Source organism: Canis aureus, chromosome 19 (assembly GCF_053574225.1).
Source record: "Canis aureus isolate CA01 chromosome 19, VMU_Caureus_v.1.0, whole genome shotgun sequence".
Taxonomy (NCBI): Eukaryota; Metazoa; Chordata; class Mammalia; order Carnivora; family Canidae; genus Canis; species Canis aureus.
In genome coordinates, this window is record NC_135629.1 from 54,019,301 (window position 1) to 54,042,480 (window position 23,180).

The following is a 23,180-nucleotide window of genomic DNA, read 5'->3' on the forward strand; positions in this document are numbered from 1 at the left end:
GTAGCCTGTCTCAGCTCCTCCTGCCTCAGCCCCGTCCTCCCCAAAACAAATTCCTGCAGGCTTCTCGCAGGGCGGCCAGCTTTGCACTGACACCGGTGACTCCCACACTGGAGTCAGTGGATTCCCACTGGATTCCCACACTCTGTGACCTTGGGCTGGGGCCCTAAGGTCTCTGTGCCTCAGTTTCCTCATCCATGAAAGGAGATAAAGGTGCCTACCCCACAGGGCCATGGAAGGGTCGAATGAGTCATTTAAAATAATGTCTGGCACCGAAGTGCCCTGTGACAGTTTTTTTGCGGCTGCTGTTACTTTTAATAGGCAAGACACCGAGGACATGCCCTGCATGTGGGAAGTGGTCAATAAATGCTGCTTTCCCCTCCTCGCCCTCCTCCTCCCCTCGGACTGCCTCCATCCCACTCTTGCTCCAGGATGGTCTAGAGGCCAAGTTCCAGCAAGGCTGCTGGTGGCCTCTGCGGCCTGGGTGCAGAGGGAGGCCCACTGCACCTGCCTGAGGGCAGAGGCAGGACGAGCCCCAGCTGGCTGGCCCCTTGCAGTCTGGACTAGCCTCTCCCCATAGCCCCTCCTGTCACCCTTACCCACAGGGAGTGTCACCCATGAGGCCGCCTGCCACCCCACGCCACCACCCGGGGCTGACACCGGGGACCCCACCTCCCCAGCCCAGACAGACACACTGAGCTTCCAGGGCTTGCCTCTCACGGACATTAGGACGTCTCCCGTGCAACCGGGCACTGTCCCTCCAAGCCTGCTGCTGCCCTGTGCCAGCCACTCAGGGTCACCCACCTGGCCACCCAGCCAGAGAGGGACATCATGCGAGGCGCTGCAGACCTGCCCCTAAGACCTCCGTGCTGGCTCCCTGTCCTTCCCTTCCACCCCTGCCCACCCCCTACCCCCCACCCCATCCATCCCACCAGCCTCCAGACACCCTCGGCTGGGAAACCAGCTTCCTTCTCCCTATTCCCTCCCTGCACCTCCCACGCCACAGGCCCTGTGACCTTTCAGACTGCAGATCAGAGTATGACACTCTCCTATAAAAACCCAATTGTGGCTCATGAAGGGTGAGCCCGGGGCCCCCCAGGCTTGAATGAACAGTTTCTGCCATGCTGCCCCCCCCTTAGGTCACACTGGACTTTTGTTTCAGGGGACCCCCCCCACCTCTTCCCTGGCCCCCTGCATCCCTGCTCACCTGCCCCTGCAGCTGACGGACATTCTGTCCTTGAGAAGATCACCCTGACCTCCTACCCACGTCCTGAACATCTTGTGCTCACCCAACCTCCCTCATCACACGCCCAGCACATTGACCTGGAATTACCAAGAGGCCTCTTCATCAGCTTTGGCTCACTGGTCCCAGAGAAAAGCCCCTCGAATTAACATTGGCAGCGAAAGGCCAGAGCAAGAAACAAAAGGGTTGATTGGAAGGAACTGTGTCCTTCGAAAACAGAGCACAAACTATGACAAGGAACTCATTCTGCTTTATAGTAAACAAGATGTGAGCTACCATTGAAACTACAGGCTAATTCTTGAAACAGAAAAATAAATTAACTCATGGGAGGGGTTGGAAGGTCATTTATCCCCCTCACTACCACCACCAAACTGTATTTAATAATTCACATTTAATATTTCAATCAGATTCTGGAGTCATTGGGGGAGAAAATAAACACACACACACACACACACACACACACACACACACACACACACATTGTGGGTTGAATTGCGTCCCCCAGAAAGATACGTTGAAGTCCTAGCTCCCAGTACCTGGGAATATGACCTTTATCTAGAAATAAGGATCTTTGCAGATGCAATCAAAGTAAGATGAGCTCATCCTGGAGTACAGTGGGCCCCTAATCCAATGACCTCATAAGAGAAGTTTGGACACAGACACACACAGAGAAGGAAGATTGGTTATGCGCAGGAACTGGAACAATGTGTCTACAAACCAAGCAATGCCAAGGATTGCTGGCAGCCATGAAAGCCAGAAGAGGCAGGGAAGATTCTTCCCTGGAGCCATCGGAGGGAGAACGGCCCTGTCAACACCTTGATTTTGGACACTGAACTTCCAGAATGGTGAGAACTTTCAGAACTTGTGCAAGGTGCCCAGTTTGTGGTATTTTGCGATGGTGGCCCCAGGAAACCAGACATGGGTCTGCATCTGACCCATTTGATGGTTGACTCACTGTCCCTGGAGCAGCCTGTCCTGCCTCAACCAATGGGCTCTTTCTCCATGTTTAACTAACTATTCCTCGGACTGACCATCAGTTCCTCCTCTGTCCATAACTCACCCACATTTTAGTCCCTGTCCACAGCCTCTTTCTTCCATCGCATGAAATCCCCCAAGTTTCCAGGTTGGTTGTATCATTTTGCAACAGACCTTTTGCAGTATCATTTTGCATTGTGCTGACATTGTTTTGGGGGGAATGTTTACGACATTCCACACCAGAGAACAACGGATCCAAAAAAAGAAAAAAAAAATCATGTTCCATGGGTGCAGCTCAGTGCTGAACCAACCCCAGAGATTAAAGCAGGGTCTTATTTCCCAAATTATCAATTAAGTAGCAAACAGTTTTCATGTTGTGCCAAGTCTAGCTTCCCCCCACACCTTACAACTACCCTCCTTGTAGACGTGACAGCCCTAGCGCTGCACTATCTAAAGGGTAGATGATGCAATGAACACTGTTGGGACAACGGAAAGAACAAAAGTCAGGTCCCTACCTCACACCTTATCTCAATACAAATTCCTGCTGGATCAAAGTTTGACACGTGAGAAATAAAATCATAAAAGTACTAGGGGAAAAAACACATAGGGGCTTTTTAAAAATAGCAATTTGAGAATAGCTAAGGTCTTTCTAAGAAAAATAATTAAACATAAAAGCCACAAAAGAAAAAGGTGAGTCCAGCTTCCTAAAAATCCAAATGGATTTTTGGAAATCCAAATCCACATGGACAGAAAACAATAATAAACGAGGTAAAAATACAACAAACTGGGTGGGAGTGGAGGGTGGAGAAAACTACAGCTTATGTCAGAGAATAAGAAGTAAATTCCTTAATATTAAAAAGAGCTTTGGGGCACCTGGCTGTCTCAATTAGGGGAATGTGCAATTCCTAATCTCGGGATCATAAGTTCAAGCCCCATATCAGGTGTCAAGATTACTTAAATAAATTGTTTTAAGAGCTTCTAGGGGCACGTGGGTGGCTCAGTCAGTTAAGTATTTGCCTTTGGCTCAGATCATGATCCCAGGGTCCTGGGATGGAGCCCCACATCGGGCTCCCTGCTCAGCGGGGAGCCTGCTTCTCCCTCTCCCTCTGCCTGCTGCTCCTCCTACCCCCGCTTGTGCTCTGTGTCAAATAAATAAAATCTTAAAAAAACACTCTACCTTTGCACACCCTGTGACTGGCTATTGTACTTCTGGGTCTGCACCAGGGTGTTCATTACACTGTTCCTCAGATCAGGGGACTGGTTCCCTTAAAAAGAAGAAGCCAGGTGGGGCACCTGGCTGGTTCACTCGTTAGAGCATGCGACCCTTGATCTCAGGGCCATGAGTTCAAGCCCCACGTTGGGCATAGAGCTTACTTAAAAACAAAACAAAAAACAAGGTGGTGAAACCTGCCCAACCCTGTGACTATCTTAAAAACCCTCGACTTGACTGTAAATTGGGATATTGAACGGCAATCAAGTCCTGCATTGGGCTCCCCGCAGGGAGCCTGCTTCTCCCTCTGCCTGTGTCTCTGCCTCTCTCTGTGTCTCTCATGAATAAATAAATAAGATCTTAAAAAAAAAATAGGACTCAGTTTCCTCCTAGGAGAGGGGATGGTGTCTTGGATCAACAGGTGTTGACATGGGGGCTCCTGATCTTGCTGTGTCACCAAGGGCAAGTGACCCTACCTCCTGCTAGGATGACCAACTGCCATGGCTTGCTCCGGACTGTTCCATGTCCCAGGTACATTGGATGGCGGGTCACGGTACCTCTAGGCCCCGGATGTTTTGTCTGCTAGATTGTGCAGAAGTCACAGGCATGCAGGTGGGGATGAGGAGAAATGAGAGCCTCCTGGATGGCCTGTGGAGTGTCGGGGTGGAAGGCGGGAATCAATGAACCTGGAAGGACGTCCTATGAGCAGGAAGGTAAGGACAGATGCACAGTAGGTGTCGGGGCCCAGGCCAGCCCTGGGGATAGGTGAGTAAGGACATTCAGAGCAAGGGGAGGTGAGTCTACCAAGGCTGAGGGAAGGTGCAGACCCTCTGTGTCCCCACCCATGAGCCTCCCAATCCAGCAAAGGGAAAGAAGAAAGAAAGCAGGGTGCTGACAAAAGGTAAGAGGTCAGGAGGAGCTGAGTTCAAAGCTGCCTCTTCTCTGGCTGTGTGGCCTTGGGCAGCTGACTGCACCCCTCTGCGCTTGTGTCCTCATCTATGAAATGGGCATTTTTATTTAATTTTTTAAAGATTTTATTTATTTATTAGAGAGAGAGAGAGAGAGCACAAGCAGGAGGAGTGGCAGGGAGAGGGAGAAGCAGACTCTCTGCCAAGCAGGGAGCCCAATGAGGGGCTTGATCCCGGGACCCTGGGATTACGACCTGAGCCAAAGGCAGACACTTAACCAACTGAGCCACTCAGGTGCCCCTGAAATGGGAATTTTAAATGCACTTGCTTCACAGACAGGGCTGGATATGCTGGGCTCTGTAAAGCTCCCAGCGTGGGTGCCCTGCTGGGCTGCAGGGAACCCTGGGCTAGGGGGCGGGCATCATCCACCCAAGGCGGTTAGCCCGCCCCCCTGGGAGCAGGGAGGGCCCTTGGGGGAGGCAGTGCCGCTCCAGGGAGGAAAGCTCAGCACCCTCCTCCCACCGCCCCACCCCTGCACGTAGCCAGAGAAGTTGAGGCTGCGCATATCCATGCTCAGATGCTTGCACACAGACACCCCAGAAACACACTAAGGAACACAAAAATGCACAGAGACCCAGATGGACACGGAGACACCCCGACAAGGAGACATACAGACTTGCGGGTATACCCAGCAGGCCCCCTCTTCTGAGCCTTTCTTGGACAAGCTTCATTTCTCCCCATTCTCTGCACCCTTAAAGAACATCCGTGAGACATTCACTGTGTACCGGGCCCCGTCTCCCGCGTTGGGGTCACCGGGGGATCAAGGCGGAACCCCCTAGCCTTGAGGGGTGAACATCTTCCAGGGGGAGGCTGGCAGGCACAGGTCTAAAAACCGAGAGGGAGGAGGGCTGAAGAGAGAGAGCTGGAGACGGGGACAGGCAGGGGGAGGAGAATGGGTCATGTGGGGTGAACCTTTCACTAAAGACCCAAGGGAGGGGGGAAGGGCCACGTGGACTCGCAGGAAGGGCGTCCCAGGCAGGAGGAACAGCCAGTGCAAAGGCTTCTCCACTCCCCATTCTATCTGCTCCAACCCTCCCCGGCCCTGACTCAGGCCCTTTGGATGGGGAAGCACGGAGACAGAGGTCCCTCCAGGTACCCACCCCCGACACCTGATGGCCTGGTTATCTTCCATTCCCCAGATGATGACACCACGGGGCTCAGAGAGGCTGTGTCACACAGCCGAGGTCACATAGCACAAACACAGGCCCAGGTCTTTGTGAAGTGGAGCCCCCTCACCCCCCATTGAGGCCAGAAGTCTTGACTGGCAAAGGCTGAGGCAGGGAGGACAGTCGGCCACAGGTCGGGGACAAGAGGCCTGGCGTGAGCAGGGCAGTGCTGGGCAGAGAGGCAGGGACAGGCAAGCATCTGGGATGGCAGTCCTCACCCCGCTGGAACAAGGGAGCGGCAGCCCTGGGGACCGCGGGAGGGGGCCAGAGGTCCAGAGGGGTAGGTGTTGGGGGGCACCCCGCAGGGGGTGTGGGTCTGACCTGGATGGGGGTCCGGGCTGCTGGCTTGGAAACTGGGTCCGGATGTGTGTGTTGGGGATGAGGAGGGGGTTCCCGGGAGCACGAACAGGTGTCTGGGCAGGAGGATGGGGGGTCTGTGCGAGTCTCGCGTTCTGCAGGAACGAATGAGGACACACTTGGTGGCTTAAAACCACACACATTTAGGGGGATCCCCGGGTGGCTCAGCGGTTTAGTGCCTGCCGTCAGCCCAGGGCGTGATCCTGGATCTCCCTCTGCCTGTGTCTCTGCCTCTCTCTCTCTCTGTGTCTCTAATGAATAAATAAATAAATAAAATCTTTAAACACACACACACACATTTATTTATCTGATCGTTCGGGAGCTCTGAGTTCCAACACGGATCTCACTGCGCTGAAATCAAGGTATCCGCAGGGCTCATTCCTTCTGGAAGCTCTCGGGGAGAATGTGTTTCTGGCTTCTAGAGGCACCTGTTTCTTTGGCTCGTGGCCCCCTGATCTCCGCTTTCCCAAATCAACACTATAGCATCTTCCACCTGGATCAGGGCTTACCGGCCTCCCCAGGCACAATGTGTCCCCCATTCGGGCACAAAAGGTGTGAAAACCTGGAAGGGAGGAAGAAGCAAGGAGCTCCCCCTCTCTCCCTCAGGTCCCAGCTTTGGGCCTCCTTAGGGTCTGCGCTGGGCTTGCCAGCTGAGAAATGACTGCATCTCTGCACTCCCACCAACCAGCCAGGTCCTGGCCTCCCCTGATGCCCAGAGCCCAGGCCACATAACCCCTAGATCCCTCTGGAGTCCCTCCCTTCACTCCTCCTGTCTGCACCCCCTCCACCAGGCTCCAGAAGAACCCAATGCAGAGTCTAATTTTAAGTCTGTGCCACTCCCCAGGGAGCCTTGGAGGGCCTTCAAGTGGCTGGCCCCACTCGGCTGTGGCTCTTCTTCACTCACCTCTGGATCCTAACTCGGCTTAATGTCCCCATCCATTCATCTCTCAGATTCAGATGTCACCTCCTCTAGGAAGCCTGTCCTGAATGTTCCATGTTCACACAGGGAGTGGGGGCGGGAGGAGGGCAGAGGGCAGCCAAGAAGCAGCCCAACTGCAGAAAGTTCAGCTGCATCTCTTCCTGCCAGGCTGACCCCTTCCTCCAGCCACCCCACCTCCCCCCCCTGAAATCTGTCTCTGACCCTGGCCCACTCACATCCTCTTTCAGGGCAACCCCCCTCCACTTCTCTGGGGGGATCTGCTGCTTCTCCCCTGGGGCCTGGTCTCCCCCATTCCACAGTGTCTCCCATAACTATTAATACAAATGGCTGCCATGCTCTGAGCACCCCCAGGGGCAAGGGGATGCACCCCTAGCAGCTATACTCGAGAAAGTGGCTTTATGATCCTCCTTCTCCACCATGCACAGAGGAGCTTTGGGGGTAGAGGAGTGAGGGGGGCTCTGCAGAGGGCCCTGAGGTCTGAGGGAGGATGCACGCATTTGAAAAGGGAAAACACAGTCTCGTAGAAGAATAGCAGGTGCAAAGCCCTGGAGCCGGGCTGGGAGGCACAGGTTCTCTGCCCCCTTCCCCTTCCCACGTGTGGAAATCAAATCTCAGCGATGTGAAGCAACTTGCCCCCGCCCCGCCGCCGCCTCCACAGCTCTGCCTCCTGACCCGCGCCCCCACCAAATCGCAGCCTCCGCCCGCCCGCCCTCCACTACTCCCGACCTGCCGACCGGGCGCTCGGCTCCCGCGCGCTTCGGCCCCAACCAACCGCGAACTGGAGCTGCTCGGTGTGCGAGCTGGGACAGGTCCCCAGGCTCGGGGGGAACCCGAGTGGCCTCCGAGGCCTGACACCGAGTCCCGGCCTCCCCAGCGACGCCAGCAGACCCGGGCGCCCGCAGTGGGTATGCAGATGCGCGGGTCGGAGCCAGGCCGGAAGAGGGGACCCGGGAGGGGATCGGGCGCACGTGCGGCGAACGGAACAGAACCGCGGGCCGGACCGAGCGCGGCCGCGCTGCGTTCAGACGCGAGAGAGAAGGCGCCGGCAAAGGACCTGCAGCTGGATGTAGGCCAAGCGCGCCTCCGGGCGGGCCTGGGGCGGGGGCGGGGCCTGGCGTTGGAGGGGGCGGGGCCAGGCCCGGGAGGGGCGGGGCCAGGGTGTGGCCTGGGCGGGGCCAAGCGGGGGCGGGGCCAGGCGGGGGCGGGGCTAGGCCGGGCCGGCGGCGCGGGGCGGGGGTCCACAGGAAGCCGTGCGGTCCGCGGAGAGGGCGGGGCGCCGCCTGGACCCCGCGCCCCGGCTCGGCCCCGGCCCCGCCCCCGCGCCCCGCCCCGCGCCCCGCCCCGCGGCCCCCCAGCCTACCGCCGAGCCCCACGGCAGAGGCGGCGCTGGGAGCAGAGTCCGGCGGCCGCGTGCGGGCTGCGCGTGCTCCTTCTCCGCGTCCGCCGCCCGCCCCGGTGCGCCCCGCCGCCCGCGCCCCCAGGTAAGCGAGCGCCCCGCGCCCCGAACGCCACCCCGGCGGCGAGCCCGGCCCCGGCCCCGGCCCCGCCCCCCGGCCATGGCGGCCCCGGCCCCCATCCCCCCGCCCGGGGCGGCCTCTCGGGGCTCCTCATCCGGTCCCAGGCCCGGGCCGCCGCCCCGAGACAGCGCTGTCCCCCGAGGGTCGGCGCGCCGCCAGCAGAGCGGGGGCAGCGCGGGAGGCGGACGCGCGAGCGCGAGCGGCGCGGCGGGGCGGGGCGGGGCGGGGCGGGGCGGGGGTCAGACGCCCCGGAGACCGCGCCGAGCGCCCGCGGGGCGCCACCGACGTGCGCGCGCCGGGATGCAGCGGGGCCCCGGCTGCGTAGACGGCTGCGACCCGGTAAACAGCCTGCGGCCGCTCGGCCCGCGCTGGGTGCGGGAGGCCAGCGCCTCGGGGAGATGGGGTAAGTGAGGGTCGGGGGGCGATTCGCGCAGAGGGGTCCTGGGGCCCGAGCGCACCCGCGGCAGCCAGGTCTTGAGGCAGGGCCCCGCCGGGTGTGTTTGCAGGGCAGAAAAGAGGCCAGCGTGTCCGAAGCGCCGTAGGGGAGGCTTGGAGGTGGGGAGAGGTCGGCCCGCGCCTCGGAGATGGCGGGGAGTGCGTGGATTCCATTCTCCGGCCTGGGGGGGGCCACGGGAGGCTTAGACCAAAGTGAGTAGCCCGGCCCTGGGGCGTCTTAGGACGGCCCCCCGCTGTGCGCAGGCGGGATGGGGGGGAACCCTGGAGGAGGCTGCTGCTTTGGACCCCACCGGAAGGGGTGGTGGAAAAGGGGGTGACCCGGGGAGGAGGGGGTGCATTTTGGCAGAAGAACGTCCTCTGCCTCCCCTGCCTGCTCAGAAGTGGGGCGTGAAAGGAACCTGCGAGGGGATTTCTGGCGCTGGCGGTTGGGACTGCGCAGGGGCCTTTCCTTGCTGGGATGGGGAAACTGAGGGAGAAGCAGATGGGGTGGGGCTGTGTCTGGCTGAGTCTGACTTGCAAAACCGTGAAATACCACCTGATGGGGGAGGCTCCAGGAGGAGACGGGCTCCTGGAGACCGACTCCACACCCAGGCGGGGTGTCCTGCGGCTGAGTGCAGGAGCCAAGCTCGCCCCACTCCCGTGACCTGGATCTCTTCTAGGGAGGCTGCTCGAAAAAGACATCCTGGAGTATGGGGTTGCTTTGGAAGCTCCCAAGGCCCCCAGTCTGGACTCAGTCCCCTTCCAAGAGCAGCTGCTGCGTATGAACATGGCTGAGGTGGCAGGGGGGATGCCAGGATCCTCACTCAGCACAGCTGAGCCCCAGCAGGCTAAGCCAGGACCTTTGCTGCCTGCTTTCCCAGCTCACCTCCTCCCAGCGGCCGAGTCTTGACAGGGGAGGGGAGAGGCGGTGGAAATGAACTGGGAGACTTGGTCATTGAACTGGCCTTGTGGCCCCAGGGAAAGTTTTCTGAGCTTGTTGGCCCATCTGTAAAATGGATCAGTAGTACCTATGCCTAGGAGTGTTGTTCTGATCAAAGGAAGCCTTAGCTAGGAAAGGGCTTGGCTGATCCCAGCCTGCTGCCCAAGGGAATGGGGATGGGGGAGGACTCCAGAGCCTGTGGGAGTTCACAGCGTGATGAGCCCCCATTTCCAGCTCCGAGAAATGGGAGCGCTGTGTAACCGTGCCCACCTCCAGACCCAGGGCCTTCTGCAGATTGAGTGAGTCAGGCATGTAAAGTGTTTAGTTGGCCCAGTGCCTGGCTTGGAGCGATCGCTGCGCTCAGGAGCCACTGGGCTTCTTAGTTGGCAGGGGGGAGCAGGAACGGGCCTCCCACCCCCCTTGGGATGCCCATGGGAAAGCAGGCGCCTGGGGACAGGCTCCTCTGTTATCTGGGCACCGCGGGCTGTCCTCTCTCTGCGCTGTCTGGAGGCTGCCTCTGACCTGTCCTGCCTGTTGGGAGTTCGGTGCCCTCAGGCTAGTGACTTCACCTCCTTCTTGCTTCAGTTTCTTCACCTGTAAAATGGGACTAATAGCAGTCATCACCTCAGAGGTGAGCACAGCGCCCAGCTGCTAATAAGCACCTGGTGAAACAACAGATGCCTGGATGTCTGGGGGGAGGAAGCCCAGGGGAGCAGCCTGATTCACCCTGGGGCCCTCCCCAGGGAAGGCTTCTTGGAGGAGGTGATCCTTGGTGGGTTAACAAGGATGATGAAGAGTTAACAGGGTGGAGAGAGCAGTGCTCAGAGAGGTGGAGGGAGAGGTGGAGGGGAGAATCCGCAGGGTGCAGGACCTAAGTAAGAGACCAGCCTGGATGGAGGTGGGGATGAGGGAGGAATGCATGGACCCTGGAGAGATTCGAACAGGGGTTGGTAGAGCAACCACCCACTGGGGGAGCAGGTTCAGGTGCAAGCCGGCCATGTGTCCAGCATCTGGAAATTGGGACGCTGCTAGACCCCCAGGTGAAGGCGAGGTGCAGGGTGGGCTTGGAAGAAGCAAGTTGGGGGCTTGGGAGACATCCCCACCTGGGGGGATTGAGCAGAGAGAGGGCAGAGGGAAACAGAGTCGGTGGCAAGCCAGAAGCCAGGGGGAAATGGTCAGCTCTGCTGAGTTTCTGAATCCTCTGCTTGAATAATTCAGTGGTAGGGATCTTACTCCCTTACTTGGCTGTCTTTCCCACCCCAAGCCATTCAGAATGGACTCTTCTTTGCCACACTTGAATAGGCTCTGACCAGAGCAGCATAAAGGAGGCCTTTCCCCTCCTTCGATCTCGGCTTCATACCTTTGTTAATATGAGATCATCATACCAGTTCCCCACAATGAATGGGCAGGACCTCAGCTCTCTCCCCACCCCATCGTGGGACCCCAACCCCATATTTTGCCCCAGGATCCCATGACTGTGTATCTGAGGAGAGGCCAGGCCCCTACCTGGAGAAGCCCTCTGTCCTGTGCTTGTCTCCCCCCGCCCCCTCCCGTGTCTGTTATGTACTTATCCAGCACATATTTATGAAGTGCCTACAGTGGGAGGCATCTGGGCTGGGCGGTGAACGAAAGGAAGCTCCCCTGCTGCCCGCTACAAAACGGAGCTGGTGTTCGGGGAGTCGGGCCATGGGTGTGCAACCCGAAGGATGAGAGGAGCGTTCCAAGCAGAGGCACCAGCATGTGCAAAGGTCCTCAGGCTGGACCAGGCCTGGCATGTCAGAGGCCAGTGTGGCTGGCTCCGAGGGAGCAAGGGAGACAGAGTGGGCAGAGGGGCAGCCGCAGAGAGCGAAGGTTCTCAGGGTCCCCCGGTCCAACAACAGCAGCCCCTGGGAGCCTCCTTGGTTGGAGGGTAAGAGGTTGTTGGGTCTCTTGCAATTGGCAGGGTACTTGGTCCCCTGTGCACGGGTTGCTCCTGGAACCCTGATGGCCAAGGAGGCTGGCAGGAGGAAGGAAGAGAATCCACCCCTCTTCCCGGTGGGCAAGCCTTCCTACATGTGATGGGGCTCAGCTGACCTGGAAGACTTCCCGGAGGAAGTGAAGTAGCCGGGAGACGGCACAGATAGGGGGTGTGGAGGCAGGGAGGAGGCAGGGGGGCGGTGAGCAGTGGCAGTGACCGGGCGGGCAGGTCAGGCAGGGCACAGAGCTGGGTGTGAGCAGGATACACTGAGAGAGGGAACCCAGATCCGGGAGGGCAGGCAGCAGACACCAAAGCAGGTTGTATTTTGAGGATGGTCCCGCCATCAGCCTGCCGTCACTCCCTTTGCAGGCGGAGGAGAAAGAACTCGGCCCCCCTTCCCTTAGTGCATGGGGTCAGGGGCCCAGTCCCCTGGGTCTGGTCACCCCTCTTGCCCCCACCACTTACCCAGGCCTGCCCCACACCTCAGCAGCTTCAGAGGCTTTAATGAGGGGATTCGGACCCTTGGACTCGAACGTCGATTGGTGGTCCTGCTGCGCCGGGACCCTGTGGCCGCAGCTGGCCTCCCCACCCCCATCCTTCTCCACACTGCCGGTGGTTGCGTCCGAGGGCAGCTCCTTTTGGCCCTGGCTCCTGTAGGACAGTGATCCTGGCAGGTGCCGGGGAGCTACAGCTGGAGCGAGCGAGTCTAACTAAACTCTTTGGAGATGGCAGGGGACAAGGACAGGGACCGAAGGGGAACGTGGGCAGGACAAGCTCTGGAAACGGCTACCTCTGGATCTCATTTCTCCATCTGAGAGGTTGGTTGGGGGGGCCCTAATATAAGGCGGTCGCCTCCCTGCCCTTGCCTCTTCCCACAGGCCCCTCTGTTCCAGCCCTGCAGGCTTTGTCCCCGTAACATGAAGCTACTGAGCATGGCCCGACCTCAGGGCCTTTGCACGCCTGTTCCCTTTGCCTGGAAAGCTCTATGCCCATGGAGTCCTCATCCCTTTTCTCAGCTATCACCCTCTTAAGGAGACCATCCTGACCTTCCTGTTTAAAATTGCAGCTCCTGCTGCCCGATTCCTGATCTCTTTGCCCTGCCCTATGTTTCTCTCTGCTACTCAGCATAATGAAATAAATTAATAAAATGTAGAGTATTTGCCGCCCCCAACCCTCACCCTGTGCAGGACCACAGCTCCACGAGGGCTGGAATCCTCACCAGTCTGTCCCCTGCTAGGACCCCAGCACCTGGCACACGATAAATAAATGTTTGTGCGGTGATGACAAGGTGGCAGCCTTTGGAGACAGACTCACATTTGAATCCCAGCCCTCTGCCTCCTGCTCTGTGCCCTTGGGTGATCCTGTGCCTTGGTTGCAAAATGTGGATCACAGAAGCACCTGGCACTGGATGCCCCCTGGAGCTTCCTGGGGAACCTCCCCAGAGCCTGGAAGCAGTTGGTGGCAATTTCGACTTTGGGTCAGGACATTTAGAACTTTCCCACATGTTCCTAGGATTTCCCACAAACATGTTGAGCATAAGGGAAGCCAGAGCCTCTCTAAGGAGATCACTTCTTTCCCCTCTTCATAGATTTCGAATCTTTCGCTTTTGAATAAAAATAAAACTAGGGGGGAGACGCCTGGGTGGCTCAGTGGTTGAGCATCTCCCTTCGGCTCAGGTCGTGATCCCGGGGTCCTGGGATCGAGTCCTGTATCCGGCTCCCCACGGGGAGCCTGCTTCTCCCTCTGCCTGTGTCTCTGCCTCTCTCTGTGTCTCTCATGAATAAATAAATAAAATCTTTAAAAAAAATTTTTTTTGATAGACCCTTATCCTGGGAAAATGCCTTGACCCTTTAGGATGTGTGTTTCCAGTACTGTTTTCCAGATGGCTCATGTCTAACAATAAAGTGCAGTTGCTCCTCCGCTGCCAGGTCACGTTTCCACGGGCACTGGGAGTCGAGAGGTTTCCCCGGGTCTGCAGATTGGGGCGCTTCTCGGGGGGCTGTCAGGCTATACCCATGACTGCATGGGAACATGCTTCCCCTCATGTAGTTCTCACTGGCAAAGGACTGATTTTGAATTTTGAAGCTTGTGATCATTTTCATGCAAGGAAATGTACATGACTCCACAGAAAGACTGAGATTCGTGGGATAGGATGTGTTTGTACAAACCTAAGAGCCTGTAGGACGAGCTCAGGGAACAAGGTCTCTTAGGTGCCTGAGTTACCGGTCCTACTTTCTCAGTGAAGTTGGCTGTTAGGGTGAAGGGTTTTCTTTTTTTTTCTTTTCTTTTTTTTTGTTTTTAAGATTTTATTTATTTATTCATGAGAGACACAGAGAGAGCCAGAGGCATAGGCAGAGGGAGAAGCAGACTCCCTATGGAAGAGCCGGATGCAGGACTCGATCCCGGGACCCTGGGATCATGGCCTGAGCCGAAGGTAGATGCTGAACCTGCTGAACGGCTGAGCCACCCAGGTGTCCCAGGGTGGAAGATTTTCAAAGCACTTTCCGGGGGCGTGGGGGGCGGGCAGGTACAACTGGCGCCGTGGCGCTTGCATTGATGAAACGTCAACGATGCTTGCAGCAACTTCTGGATTGAGACAGGAGCAAGCCAGAGGGCAGGAGCTGCTCACCTGTTTCAACGTGTTCCAACCTTGAACAGTAATCACCCGGAGTGAGCACAACCAATTTGACTTCTGGAAATAGGTGAAGAGGTCGCGCCTTGGGACCTTGGGAAATCCAAGTACATAAGTCACTTGCACACAGCATTGCTCAAATACTGCCTACCGATCCGATCGGGCACCGACTGTTTAGAAACCATTACGACGTGGACCTTTGCAGCCACTGGCTCTCCTTTAGAGTCGTTCATGTCGCCTAGGATGCGGAGCCTGGATGCTTCTATTATTACTGAGGCATCACCCTCTGTAAATTTTAGCAGCATCCTTGTTTGTCGCCTGCTAAGTCACTCTTCGTTGGCTTACCTGTGCTGTTGTAACTTGGCTCTTCCGAGGAGGTAATTTTGACACTGAGGCCTGAGCTGGAGCTGACAGTGGACAGAGGCAGGAATCGGATCCTGGGGACTGTCCTCCCAGAACCCCCACACACACCCTGTTCGTTGGGGGAGATAGATCGATAACCCCCTGGGCAGTTATAAGGCAAAATAAAGTGAACCCAATGGAGGGCCCATGATGCAGCCTGGAAGTCTTGAAGGCTTCCTGGAAGCAGCAACAGGGCACGCTGCTTACTTTGAAGGGTGGGAGGAATGGTGAATAGCGACTCAGGCCGAGGGGACATCCGGGTATTGCATGAGAGTGATGTTTCTGAAATTTGACCAGATCCTGGGAATCTGGCCACGGACCCTGGCTGAGAACCACGGGTGGGGGTGGGTGGTGTCTGCAGGAGGTCCCCAGGGGGGACGGGACGGGGGAGGGAGAGGCTTGTACTTTGAGCTGTGTGCTGCCGAGGGCTGGGTGGGGAAGAGCAGCGGCCTGCATGCCCCAGCATGCCCTCCATCCCCCACCCCTGCCTTGTCCTCCATCGGTGAGCAGCCCTGCATCTGGGCACATCCCCTCTGAGCCCTCAACGGTCATCTAAGAGGAAGTGCAGCTTGGCCTCTAGTTATGCAAACACCTCTGGTCCTTAAAGGGCCCACGGGCAGCCTGGCATTCCGGTGGGGACCCCTCTCTGCCCCACCCCTTGGGGCTTGGAAGCCCAGCCCTGCACCCAGAGGACATGCCCTGCTCGGGCTCCCCACCCTTCCTAGGCAGGCAGACGGGGTGGTGACAATTTCACAGGAGGTGCTGCCAGCCTGAGACCACCCAGCAGGAGCAGCAGATCTGCACAGGCATGTGGGCTCTGAAGTTCACGGTTGGCCCCCAGGTGACCTGGAACCCAGACAAGTGCGTGGGCTCATGTTCAGGTGCGAGACAGTCGGGGCAGGGAGGCAGTGCCTGGGGGTGCTGGGGCTCCAGAGGCCTCGAGGCCCTGCCCCTCCCCATCATCAGCCCGTTGTGTACTCAGAAGGCATCTTCTCCGAGTCCTGCACCTGGAATTTGCCCGAAATGGCTCTTGTCCCCTCCCACCGCTGGGTTGTGTGTCCCCACATTCCTGCCCAGGGGGGTGGCTCCCCGATCGGGCTGCCCGCCCCAACATCCTCGACCCCCAACTCCTTGAAGATGTCCCTACCAAGTCCTGTCCCAGCCCCTGTCACCTCCCACATGTCAGCTGCTGAGGGGCTCTTGGGCAGCACTTCCCTCGCCTGTGAAACCCCAAGGACAGCCCGCCTGAAGGAGGGGGTCACAGGCTCGCTCCCTTGGGGCGACCTCGAGCCCCAGCCTCCCACGCTGCCCCTGTATCACTGAGGGCCAGGTGACAGGCACTCGCCACCCTCCGCTTGAACGAGGAGAGCCAGGACCCGGACTGGCAGCCTCACCAGTGTCAAGCACTGGCCAGGACTCAATGTCTTGTTTTCGTTGTCTCTGTCTCATGGCCACTTGTCTGCATGTGACACTGATGCTGGCTTTCTCCGCAGGGGAGGGAGGCAAAGTTTCTTCTGAAAATAAATGTACTGAAAAACAAAGTGAGCCTTTTGAAGGAGATTGGCGAGTGCATAATGCACAGATGGGAGCGGGCTGGGGCCCAAGCAGGACAGGGCTGTGGGAAGGACGGAGGGGAGGGCCCCCCAGTCCAGCCCAGGGACGCTGGGCAGGGCTTCCTGGCGGACGAGTCTGAGAGCAGAGTCGTGAAGAAGCAGAAGGCATTTGGCAGGCAGCAAGGAGGGCATTACTGGTAAGGGGAACGGCACGTGCAAAGGCCCAGAGGTGTACCTAGGTGCACAGTGCTGGGCGCAGGAGCATTTGCGGCATTTCAGGCCAAATTAGAAGGGCGGCCTGGGCAAAACCCAGATGCAGGGAGCCCAGGGAGGAGGCCCCATTACTACATGAGAGAGGAGGGCGTAGCTGTGGGACGTGAGTGGGAAGGGACCCACTCGATGGTCACGTGGCAGACAGATGCCGTTGCAGGACCAGAGGAGGGGCCCAGAGGCCAGGCTGTGTGAATCTGGGATGACTCCCAGATTCCTGTCCCCAAAGACTGGGTGGAAGATGGGACGTTGGCCAAGAATCCTGGGGAGGAAGAGCGCACACTGGGGTGGAGGATCGTGGTGTGCGCCTGGGCAAGGAGCCGTCAGGTGCTCTTGGCCTAGCAGGTTTGTTGGGGGAGAGACCTGGGAGCCCCGGGAATCAGAAACCCACAGTGTGCCTGTGCCGATCGCCGCTCCCCAGTGGGTGCGATGTCCAGGGACAGCAGGAGACCGTGGGGGCCCAGGACTGGATTTGGGGCCAAAGGGGAGGCAAGGCAGCGTGGATTAGAGACAGAAGAGCAGAGAGGAGGGGAGCCAGGATGCCACAGTGCTTGGAAGGAAGGGCAGACAGGGGGTCCCATACACAGTGGGAGGTCGTGAACATATAGATCGGCCACCGCGATTGGCCAAGGACGTGGTTTGGGGGGGGGTGTCCCTGGGGCCCTAGGCAGAGTCCAAAGTAGAGAGGTGGAGATGGCGTAGAGTGCGGGCCCAGGGGCAGATTCTGCTTTCCAAGAAAGCCAGGGCTGCTGCTGACGAGCTGAGGTCCCGTGCGCCCTCGTCTGTCGGAACGCCCAGTGATAGAGAGCAGGGTTCAGATGCCAGCTGTGTGACCCTGGGTAGATGACTCAGGGTCCCTGAGACTCAGCCACGAAAAAGGGATGCTGGGGCTTTTTCGTGCCACTGGTGACTGAGCCACTGGGTGGCTCAGTCGGTTAAGCTTCTGACACTTGATTTGGGCTCAGGTCACGATCTCAGGGTCGTGATCACAAGCCCCGCACCGGCCTCCACACTGGGCATGGAGCCTGCTGAAGATTCTCTCCCTCTCCATCTCTCCCTGCCACCACTATGCACATACTCTCTCAGTTAAAAAAAAAAAAAAAAAAGGAAATGTGGATGTTGACAGCATTTCCACGATAGAAGGGCAGAGCACCTGGCACAGAGCCTGCCCTGGGCAAACTTGTATTGATAACACCTGGCATGGTACCAGCATCCCGGGTATGTTGGGCAGTCCCTGGTATGGGTATGGGCAAGGCCTGCTGTCCCAGAAAGCAGCCCTGCCTGCACCTGCGTCCATGTACGCTGTCACCAGGGAGTGGCAGAGGGACCCAGTGGCCAGCTGTGGGAGAAGTCGAGCAGATGTTAGACCAGGTTGGGTGGAGAAGGGGTGCCATCAGAGTACAACCTGGAACCCACGGTTCCCTCCACTGGGTGGGTAGTGGCAGGGGCTGAGCTTGATTGGGAATTGGTTTCTTAATGATGAGCTAGGGTGGGGAAATCCTTGACAGCTAGAAATGCCCCCCTCTAAGCCCATATCTCCTCTGTCAACCACCCCTTCAGTGGAAACCTTTATTTTCCTTTTGTGCTAATATGATTTTCTGTTTAAAAATAGAGGGGCGCCTGAGTGGCTCGGTCAGATAAGTGTCTGCCTTTGGCTCAAATCAGGATCCCAGGGTCCTGGGATCAAGCCCCGGGTCGGGCTCCCTGCTCAGCAGAGAGTCTACTTCTCCATCTGCCTGTCCCCCGGCTCATGCTCTCTCCCGCTCTCTCTCAAATAGACAAATTAAAAAAAAATAAAATAAAAAGTCACCTTAAATATATATTCTCATTAGAATCTTCTTCAGCCTTAAAATGAAGGCCATTCTGATAACCTGCTACAACATGAGGACATTATGCTCAGTGAGAGACACCAGCCACAGTAGGATAAATACTATATTAAAAACAGAAAGAAAAAAAAAAAAACAGCAGAGTAGAGGTTACCAGGGGTCCGGGGTGGAGGAGTAGGGAGTTAGTGTTTAATAGGAACAGAGTTTTGGGACACCTGGGTGGCTCAGTGCTTGAGCATCTGCCTTTGGCTCTGGGCGGGATCCCAGGGTGCTGGGATCGAGTCCCGCATCAGGCTCCCCCCGCCCCTCCCTCTGCCTGTGTCTCTGCCTCTCTCTCTCTTTCTCTGTCTCTTATGAATAAATAAATAAAATCTTAAAAAAAAACAGGAACAGAGTTTCAGTTTTGAAGATGAAAAAGTGGTTGGTGGTGATGGTTGCCCAACAATATGACTATAGTTAGTACCACTGAGCTGTACACTTAAAAATAATTAAGACAATATATTTGTATGTATTTGACCACAATTAAAAAATTTAAGTCCCTGTGAAACATTCCTCGTAAAAATCAGTGAATCACAAAACAAATAGACCAGCTCCTCCCTCCCCCAACTTCCCGATATAATAACTCTCCTGAGCACAACTGTATCTTTATGGCCGATTTCCGTGAGTTTTCTTGGATATATGTAGACGTGGGAGAAACTACAGTCTTTTCATATTACTTTAAATATTCTTCCTGCCCCAATCTTGTTTCTTTCTCCTTTGGGGATTCAAATTACATGCCTGTTAGATCTTCTGATAACAACCCAAAGGTTACTGAGACCGTGCACTTTTTTTTTTTTTTGGCCCAATTGTGGTAAAACATACAAAACATAAAATTCAGCATTTTAGCCATTTTGAAGTGTGCAACTTAGTAGCTCTGAGTACATTCACAGTGTTGTGCAAATATCACCACTGTCTATTTCCAGATGGTACTTTTTTTTTAAGGTTTTATTTTTAAATAATTTCTATACCCAACTTAGGGCTGGAACTTGCAACCCTGAGATCAAGAGTCACAGGCTCTACCGGCTGGGCCAACCAGGTACCCCAAAGGCAATTTATTTATTTTTTCTTTTTTTTTTAATAATCTCTACACCCATCATGGGATTCAAACTCACAACCAGATCAAGAATTGCAGGCTTTTCTGTCTGAGCCAGCTGGGCATCCCCCAGATGGCACACCTTTATTCAACCTTTGTTTTTTCTTATTCTTCAATTGGAGTGTTTACTAGTATCTAAGATAGCTTCAAATTTGTTGACTCTTTCATCATCTTCAGTCGCTATCAAGCCCACATATGACTTTGTAATTGCAGGTATTATATTTTTCAGTTTTAGAGTTTACATTTGGTTTGTTTTTCTGCTTTTCCACCAAGGTTTCTTATTTGTTCGTTCAATAGAGCTTTTTTTTTTTTCTTTCTCCCCTTCATACCCTTGAATAGACCGTAATACCTGCTTCAAAGTCCATACCTGCTCTTTCCAACATCTGGGTCACCTCATCTGGGTCACCTCACAGGCTAGTCCCCATTAATTTCCTTCTGTCTTGAGTATGGGTCATGTGGTCTTGTTCCTCCGAAGATCAAGTAATTTGAGGTTGTATTCTGGACATTGTCAAGATGTATCGTGGAGACTCTGGATTCTGTTGTATTCCTCTGCAGAGCACTGACTTTTTTTTTTAAGATTTTATTTATTTGAGAGAGAGAGAAGAGAGAACACGAGCAGGGGGAGGGGCAGAGGTAGAGGGGGAAGTAGACTCCCCATTGAGCAGGGAGCTGGACGTGGGGCTCAAAACCAGGACTTCAGGATCATTACCTGAGCTGAAGGTAGGTGGTTAACCAACTGAGCCAGGCAGGTGCCTCTGATTTTTTTTTATTATTATTATTATTGGTGAGAGACACAGAGAGAGAGAGGCAGAGACACAGGCAGAGGGAGAAGCAGGCTCCATGCAGGGAACCCGACATAGGACTCAATCCCGGGACTCCAGGATCACACCCCGGGCTGAAGGTGGCACTAAACCGCTCAGCCACCGAGGCTGCCCTGATTGATTTTTTTTTTTTTAATCAGGTAACTGAAAAAAAATAAATAATAAATAAATAAATAAATCAGGTAATTGACCTGTCTAGATTCAAGTTCCAAAGTCTGCTTTCCTCATGGTGGGTAGCAGATGAAATCTCTCTTCCTTTCTTTTCACCTTAGCTGGGCTGGTTGGAGTCCACCCTGCTCACGCATGGTTCAGGGCTGAACAAGAGATATACACAGAGTGTTTGTGTAGAATTTGGAACTTCCTTTTTCTGGCTCTCTCTTTTCCTCCATGTCCTGTCCCATTCTTGAACGATTGTGATCTCTCTGGTCTCTTCTCATTTTTCAAGCCAGTTTCTATTTCCAGCAAAGAGCAGTACAAATGGGAAACCCATCCTGTATTGCTCGTTATGCCAGGTATACAGACTCCCCTCCAACTACTGCCTATTTGGGGTCACTCTAGACCCCAGAGCAGTACTGCCCAGTAGAATTTTCCACAAGGATGGACATGTTCCCTATCTGTGCTACTCTGGTGGCCACAAGCCACGTGTGGCCGTTGAGTAGAGAAATTTTGCTGTGTGCAACTGAGGAATTGAATTTGGTGTTGTATTTCATTTCAGTTCATTGCAGTAGAAATAGCCGCATGCTGCTGGTGGCTACCATGTGGGACATCACAGCACTGGGGCTTTCAGGTAGTTGTGTTTATGTAGTCCCCAGTTTCTGGTTGCCTCTGAGGGGGCTGGTGTGACAGGGCTGACCCTGCCTTCAGCGGAAGCTGAGCTCTCCTGGTGGTTTTCCATTGCGTAAATGACTATCAGGCCATTAGTGGCTCCTGCATTTGCTTTTATTTTTTTTAACTCTTTGGTTACCACACTGGCCCACCCACCCAAGTCAATAAGCATAACGTTTCCACCTCTTTTCTCCCCTTTGGTAATATTTTTAAAAGTTGATTAATTTTAGAGAGAGGGAAAAAGAGCATGAGCTGGAGAGGTAGAGGGAGAGTGAGAAAGGATCGCAAGCAGACTCCAAGAGGGGGGCTTGATGTCACGACACCAAGACCTGAAACCAAGAGTCAGTTGCTTAACTGACTATGCCACCCTTTGGTAATTTTTTAAATTAAAAAAAAAAAAAACTGAAAAAATAAAATAAAAAAACTGGGAGTACCTGGGTGGCTCAGTCAGTTAAGCGTTGACTTTTGATTTCAGCTCAGGTCATGACCTCAGGGTCATGACAATGAGTCCAGCGCCGGACTCCACGCTCGGCATGGAGCCTGCTTAGAATCTCTCTCCCTCTTCCTCTGGCCCTCCTCCCCCCCCTTAAAAAAAATCTGTCGTAAAATACACATAACCTAAAACTTACCATCTTGACCATTTTTAAGTGCACAGTTCGGTATTGATATATTCCCATTGTTGTGCATCTGCTTCCAGAAGTTTCTGAGCTGCCCAAACTGAGACTCTGTACCCAGGCAGCACGGACTCCCCCTCCACATCCCCCACCCCCGGCACCCACCATCTACTTCCTGTCTCTATGGACAGGGCTCCGCTAGGGACCTCCCAGGAGCCGACTCGGACTCCTACAGCGCAGGACTAGCTTCCTCAACTGGACGTCCTGTCCTCAGGGCCCATCGTGGTGTAGCTCCCTCTGCCTTTCAGACTGGCATGTGAGATTTGGTCGTATGGAGTCCCGAGCCTTCTGATCCCCAACTGTTGGACATCGAGATGGATGGACTCTGAAAGGGAAATTCAGGGAGGGATGGCCGTGTTCATTATCTCGGTTGGGGTGACGATTTCACACGAATGGACATATGTGGGAACACATCGAATCAGGCACTTTAGACGTGCTGTTTCTTATATGTCCGGGAGACCTCTGCGGAGCTGTATTTTTGTTTTTAGTGTAGTAGCCCTAGTGGGCTCCCCTCATCCCCCACCTGTATGCTTGATCAGCCCCTGTGCAGGTAATAGTCAGATCCTGCTGCCCGCCCCGCCCCGCCCCTGCTTGCCTTTGGGACTGACAACTGCTCACTTCCCCTTCAAACTCCAAGACACCCGATCCTCTCTCCTTTCTTGATCCTTGACACCTCCCTGGTTGACACACCCCTCTGAAACATGCTCCCAGACTAGGTGATGCTGGGGACCCAGAGGACTCTCCCTGGCTCTCCCTGTCCCTCCCTGTCCAGGGGGGCACTCAGAGCCAGCCAGCTCGCTAAGATCCGGGCTGAAGAAAGACCCAAGGGTGGGGTGTGGGGAGGCAGACCAGGCTGGGGAGGGGGCTCTGCTGGGTGCAGGAAAGGCAGAGCATGTGTCTTAAGTAGGAAGTGGAATCTGACCCAGGCCTTGAGAGACCAGTGGAAGCGGAAGCGGACTCACAGAAGCAGGTGGAGGCATTTCAGGCAGAAGACACGGCGGGTGCGGGGTCCTGAAGGCTGGTCCGATGGGGGAGGCTCTCACGAATCCCAGCGCATCCCAACGTCTGGATGTGGGATGGTGCAGGGGCCCGGTGGGGCTGCAGGAGGGAGCAGATTCCATGGGGGGGGCCAAGGCAGCTGCAGAATGCTCCTCATGGCCCCACTGGTGGGTGTTCTATTTGGGGGGTGGCGGCACTGATAGGGGTGGTTCTGAGAAGGTGTAGCCCAGTGGGGTTTGGGGGGGCTGGCTGTGCTAAAGAGCATGGCCAGTAGGCTGGAGATACTGGGGAACCTGGTCCAGCTCACCTAAGCCCCCGAGTCTGCCGAGGGGTGTAGATGT

At 55.7% G+C, this 23,180-nt stretch overlaps 2 protein-coding genes across 15 annotated transcripts in view; both read left to right on the forward strand.

Moving 5' to 3' along the window:
- HNRNPM (heterogeneous nuclear ribonucleoprotein M) overlaps window positions 1–23,180 on the forward strand; it is a 276,948-nt gene that overhangs the window by 62,979 nt on the left and 190,789 nt on the right. The window lies entirely within an intron of this gene.
- Window positions 7,598–23,180, forward strand: part of CERS4 (ceramide synthase 4) — a 32,361-nt gene continuing 16,778 nt past the window's right edge. The window contains exon 1 of one of the 4 annotated variants that reach the window (XM_077860166.1): window positions 7,598–7,761. Coding sequence is in view for 1 of the 4 variants with exons in the window: in XM_077860164.1 (XP_077716290.1) it covers window positions 8,772–8,776 (5 nt within the window). In the remaining 3 variants the exon portion in view is untranslated. Of the gene's footprint in view, window positions 7,762–8,183; window positions 8,338–8,625; window positions 8,777–16,337; window positions 16,490–23,180 lie in introns of those variants that run through there. The other 3 variants (XM_077860165.1, XM_077860164.1, XM_077860163.1) reach the window with 3 other exon arrangements.